The sequence below is a fragment of the Calidris pugnax genome, unplaced genomic scaffold (assembly GCF_001431845.1).
Source record: "Calidris pugnax isolate Ruff unplaced genomic scaffold, ASM143184v1 scaffold324, whole genome shotgun sequence".
In the NCBI taxonomy this organism is placed as follows: domain Eukaryota; kingdom Metazoa; phylum Chordata; class Aves; order Charadriiformes; family Scolopacidae; genus Calidris; species Calidris pugnax.
The window spans coordinates 170,705-175,996 of record NW_015091153.1 but is presented as its reverse complement, the minus strand read 5'-3'; the positions used below and the strand labels follow the sequence as shown (position 1 = coordinate 175,996).

Here is a 5,292-nt window from a genome sequence, read left to right as displayed (position 1 = left end):
GGGGGGTCTCTTGAAGGACAGGGTTGAGGTTTTCTTCGTGGGGGGGGGGGGGTCTCTCAATGCATAGGGCTGAGTTTTTCCTCTTGGGGGGCTCTTGAGGTCCAGGGCTGAGTTTTTCCCTACCTCACGTTGCTTCTTGCTCAAAGTTATGATTTTTACACCCCCATTATAGGGGGAAAAACCCCTCCTGGTGGTTTTTTTTTTTTTTTCTCCAGAGGCTTTGTGTTTGTCGAGGGGAGACCTCCCTGGTCCCCCAGCCCAGACTCAGGGGGGTGGCAGCACCTTGCTCCACGGCTGCTGGAAGAAACAAGAGATGAATTCCTTACTTCTTCAGAATAAAAAGTGGGATTTAGGGCGGGGAGGTGACCCCCAGACAGGGGTTTTGGGGAGAGGAGAAGCCACCGAGCTCTGGGGCCTCTGTTTCAGGGGAGATGGAAGGACAAGTGGGAGGCTCCAAAACAGCTTCCATCGTGGCCGATGTGTCTGAGACCACCTTTGAGACCCTCTTCGGGGAGGAGAGGTGGGTCTGGCAGCACCCGTTGTCCCAATGGGAGGTGCTGGGGGGGTCCCTCTCGGCAGCAGCCCCCCCAGGTGCCCCATGGGCTGGATGGGGGGCGATTTCACTGGTGTTGGTTTCAGGATTGGGGGTGAAGTCCATTCCATGGTGTGGGACCCCACTGGGGAGAGACTCGCCGTGATCCTCAGAGGTGGGTGCTTTGCTTGAACCCCCCCATCCTTTCCAGCAGGTGAAACCCCCACCGGGGTGAGGAATGGGGTCGGGAAATCATGGAATGAGTCAGGAAATGGTGGAATCCCAGGTGGGAAGGGACCTGGAGGATGCGCTGGTCCAACCTCTCTTGGCAAAAGCCACGCTCCAGAGGAGCCGGCCCGGCTTAACCTTAAAAATGGGAATAATCAACCTTAAAAATTGAGGAATTCCCCATTTTCCCAGGGAGATTATTCCAGTGACTGATTGTTCTCAGCATGAAAACCTTTCCTCTTGTGTCCGGGAGTAACTCATACCCATCACCCCTCATCTTTGCCCTGTGGCCCTTGGAAAAGCTGGGGGAGGGGGGTCTCCATCATCTTTGTGACCACCCTTTAAAGAAGGGAACGTGGAGAAAAGGTCTCCCCAAGAGCTGTATTTTCTCTGGGTGGAACAAACCCAGTTCCCATGGGCTTCCCAGTCCTGGGATCATTTTGGTGGCCCTTCCCTGGCCCCTCTCCAGCCTGGCCATGGCTTCTTTTTTTGTACAGTGAGGACCAAAATGGAACATGTTATTCCAGGTGGGGTCTGACCAGCACCACGTAGGTTCTTTTTCTCCTCGGTGATGCAGCCCAGTGTCCTACTGGGGTTTTTTTCACCACAGGGCTCAGCCACATCGAGCTCATTGTCACCAGGACCCCTAAATCCCTTTCCATGGAGCAGATCCCAGCCTCTTCTGAGCTCCAGGATTTGCTTTTCCAAGATGCAAGACCTTGCTTTTGTCCTTGTTGAACCTCACAAGGTTCTTGTTACCCAACTCTTCCAGCCCCATCCAGGGTGGTCGCCCTCCCCCAAGGGCCCACTCCCCCAGTAAGGTTTGGTGCCACCAGCAAATGTCACCAGGACAAACTGGATCCCACCACCCAGATCGTTTATAAGGATATTAAACACAAATTCAATCCCTGGGGGACCCAACTTGGGACAGGGAAGGCAGCACCCACCTTCCATCCTTCCTCACCAGGACTCCACTCCCCTGTACTGGGATGTGTCCCAGTTCCCTCCCCATTCCCAGTGGGATGAATCGCCTTTCCCACCCCACATTGTGCCTGGAAGCCCAACTGGGCCTCTTGGCTCCGTGTTTTTTAGGAGCAACTCCCGGGATAATGGAGCCATTCGGGCTCTCCCGGACAAAGCAGACCTTGGAGGGAGCAGCAAAATACAGTGCTGGGGGTGCTGCTGCCTTGGTGTCCCCCGGCCTTATCACCAGTGGGGACAGAGCTGAAGCCACTGGGCCAAAGCTAGGGTTTTTTTGCTATGCTTAAAGTTGGGTGGGGAAGAAACTGGATGGGGGGAGAGCCTGGGGGTACCAGGACTCCCGTAGCTGCCCCCCCTGGCCCCATCCTCTGCGCCTCCAGGGAGGTCCTGTGAGGATTTTGGTGCAGAAATTGGGATGGGATGGAAAAAAACCCCCACCAACCTTCACTTCAGAGCGTGGGACCCCCACGTCATGTCTTATAGGCTGGGGGGGTTCCAAAGGACCCCCCATGTCACACTGCGGGGGGGTTCCAAAGGAGATGCCTCATCTCTTCTACAAACCCTTCTTGGCCAAAACCCCCAAGAGCTTGGAGCCGGCTTTAAAATCACTGAAGGGTCTTTGAAAGCCCCATCTTGAGGGGAGGAAAACGCCATCCGCAGCCAGCTTTGCCCCCTCCACCCCCCCGTCCGGTGTTGGGGGACCCACCTGTGTCCCGGTGCGGTCCCTCGGACCAGGGGAATCCTCACTGCTCCTTCCCTTTCCCTCCTCCAGGACATCCCGATGATCCCGGGAGCCAGGCCATCGTCGCCGTCTTCCGCACCCGCAACAGCCCTGTCTTTGAGCTCCTGCCCTGGTGTGTAACCGGGGTTTTTTGGGTCAGTTTTGGGTCGGTTCGGGGTTGGTCGAACACCAGGAATCCCCTTGAGGAAGGGTGGGGAAGAGCAGACCCACCTTGGAGTGAAGAGATGCTGCCGCCCCGTGCTCTTGTCACCATTTTCCCTCAGAATCTGTTGAGTTTTGGCCAAATTATCCATTATCCACCTCCAAAATGCTTTGTTTTGGGTTCTTCTTACCCGGTACCTCCCAGCCAGGGTCAAAAATATCACCGTTTAACCGTGGACTACCCTGAAAACGCCATGTTTTGTCGAGTGGGTTTTAACCCTATTTTTCCCTTTTTCCCTGCAGCGGTTTCCTGCGAGGGGAAGGGGGGGCACAGCCCCAGCTCATCGCCTTCCACCCCTGCTTCAAGAAGGGCGCCCTCCTGACCGTGGTGAGTGGGGGTCCTGCTTTCGGTGGGTTTGGGGACCCCCCGTCATTGTCCCTCGAGGGAGATACTGAGCAGAGAGGGGTGAAAAAATGTCCCCATGGTGTCACAGGTCCCCATCACTGTCCCCAAGGGAGATCAGTTGGGAGGGTGGAAAGATGTCCCCAGGGTGTCAACAGTTCTTGGGGGTCCCCATCGCTGTCTCTGAGGGACATCAATCCAGTGGCTGAGCAGGGAGGGGTGAAAAGATGTCCCCTCGGTGTCACGGTTCTTGGGGGTCCCCACAGGACGTCAATCCGGTGGCTGAGCAGGGAGGGTGGAAAAACATCCTCAGGGTGTCACAGTTCTCGGGGGTCCACATCTCTGTCCCCTGAGGGACATCCATCCAGTGGCTGAGCCAGGAGGGTGGAAAAACATCCCCAGGGTGTCACAGTTCTTGGGAGTCTCCATCGCTGTCCCCAGGTCCTATGGCTGAGCCAGGAGGGGTGGAAGAACATCCCCAGGGTGTCACAGCTCCCCATCGCTGTCCCCGATGGAGATCCATTGGTTGGGTGGAAGAAACGTCCCCAGGGTGTCCCTGCAGAGGGGAGAGGGTGGGGAAGGACCGGGAGGGCAGGGTGACGCTTGGATTGTCACCTCCCTGCCGTCTCCTGTACTCATCTGCCTCCTCTTCCTCCTCCAGTGCTGGTCCACGGGGAAGATCAGCCACGTCCCCTTCTTCTTCGTCAGCGCCCACATCCCCTGCGCCAGCCCCGGCCCCGTCACAGCCAGTGCTGGGGGGTGGGAGCAGCCCCTCTTCTCCGAGCGGTGACAACACCCCTGTCCTCAGTGTCCCTGTCCCCCCAGAGCCAGCGTCGGGACGGTCCCTCCGTCCTCATCCTCCTGGGACACACGGCAGGGCCGTGGGTGCCTTCGGTCCCTCCTGGGGGGTCTTGTGGGGCCAGAGGGATTAAATCTGGCTCTTTTCCCCCCCTCTCACTGCTGCCCTTCTTTTTTTTTGGGGGGGGGGGGGGCACGTCTTGAAGCCCTGTGGGTCTTGGGTGCAATTCTGGGGGGGTCTGGGGTGGCTTTTTGATGTCAAAATGAACCTGGAGGAGAAAAATCCATCCCCTGTGCCTTAATTAAAACAGATTTAAGGGACCTACTGCCATGGTGTGACCCCCCCCACTGGGGACCCCCCCTTTGTTATGGGGCTGAAGAGCTGCTGCCCCACAGGAAGGGGAGGAAATGGGGGAAAAGGGGTTGTAAGTGCAGCCTTGAGGGGGGGAAACCCCCCCAAAGTGAAGCAAAAGCTGTGGGGCCATAAAACCTCAGATCATGTGGGATGGGAAATGGGGCTGGAGCCCCAGCTCGTGCTGCCCCACGTGACCCCAAACAGTTGGGGGGGTGGGAGCAGATGGGACCCCCCACACCACCACCCTGAGCAGGGATTAATGATGAGATTTGTGGGGGGAGAGCAGGGTTAAACCCCGGGATTACACGTGGTTAATCCCCAGGATTATGTTGTCATCGCTCTGCAGAGATGAGGGGGAGAACGTGGGGTCCCCCCCCACGCCACCCCACATCCCCTGCGCCAGCCCCGGCCCCGTCACAGCCAGTGCTGGGGGGTGGGAGCAGCCCCTCTTCTCCGAGCGGTGCCATAAAACCTCAGATCATGTGGGATGGGAAATGGGGCTGGAGCCCCAGCTCGTGCTGCCCCACGTGACCCCAAACAGTTGGGGGGGTGGGAGCAGATGGGACCCCCCACACCACCACCCTGAGCAGGGATTAATGATGAGATTTGTGGGGGGAGAGCAGGGTTAAACCCCGGGATTACACGTGGTTAATCCCCAGGATTATGTTGTCATCGCTCTGCAGAGATGAGGGGGAGAATGTGGGGTCCCCCCCCACGCCACCCCAGCCCCTGGGGTCTGCAGAGAGCCCCCAGGACCCCCCCAAAATCCCCCCCCAGAGCCGAGGGGCAGGGTCAAAGATGGGGGGAGCCCCAAGGGGGTCAGCACGAGGATATGGGGGTGAAAAGGGGGTACGAACCCTCTCCAAGTCGCTGGGGCAGGTCTGGGGGGGGGCTTCACCCCCCTCTGGGGCTCCCCCGTTTGCTGCCAGTTCGTGCCCACGGCGGCTCAGAGGATGGTGGTGAGTGTTTCTTCCTCCTCTTCCTCCTCCTCCTCTTCCTCGGGGCTGGTGGGCAGCGCCCGCAGGTATTCGAGGTGCAGCCGGGTCTCGGCTCGGCTCCTCCGGACGTAACGGGCCACGTAGAGCAGGAGGGCACCGAGCCACCCCCCCACA

At 58.6% G+C, this 5,292-nt stretch overlaps 1 protein-coding gene and 1 long non-coding RNA gene across 4 annotated transcripts; one reads left to right on the top strand and one right to left on the bottom strand.

Annotated features, from left to right (window-relative positions):
* Window positions 1-15: 15 nt before the first annotated feature.
* On the bottom strand, window positions 16-5,246 carry LOC106898189. 3 transcript variants are annotated; one of them, XR_001413891.1, is made up of 4 exons: window positions 5,038-5,246; window positions 2,694-3,583; window positions 2,448-2,592; window positions 16-294 (listed from the first exon to the last, which is right to left on the bottom strand). It is a non-coding gene; the product is annotated as an uncharacterized LOC106898189 (long non-coding RNA). The 3 variants fall into 3 exon arrangements; XR_001413893.1 differs by having other exon boundaries at window positions 211-297; XR_001413892.1 differs by lacking the exon at window positions 16-294 and adding an exon at window positions 634-898.
* On the top strand, window positions 391-3,990 carry LOC106898188 (aladin-like). The gene is made up of 5 exons (XM_014959300.1): window positions 391-520; window positions 640-707; window positions 2,514-2,595; window positions 2,928-3,012; window positions 3,689-3,990. The coding sequence occupies exons 1-5, from the start codon at window positions 432-434 to the stop codon at window positions 3,815-3,817; spliced, it is 453 nt and encodes a 150-aa protein (XP_014814786.1). The 5' UTR covers window positions 391-431; the 3' UTR covers window positions 3,818-3,990.
* Window positions 5,247-5,292: the final 46 nt, after the last annotated feature.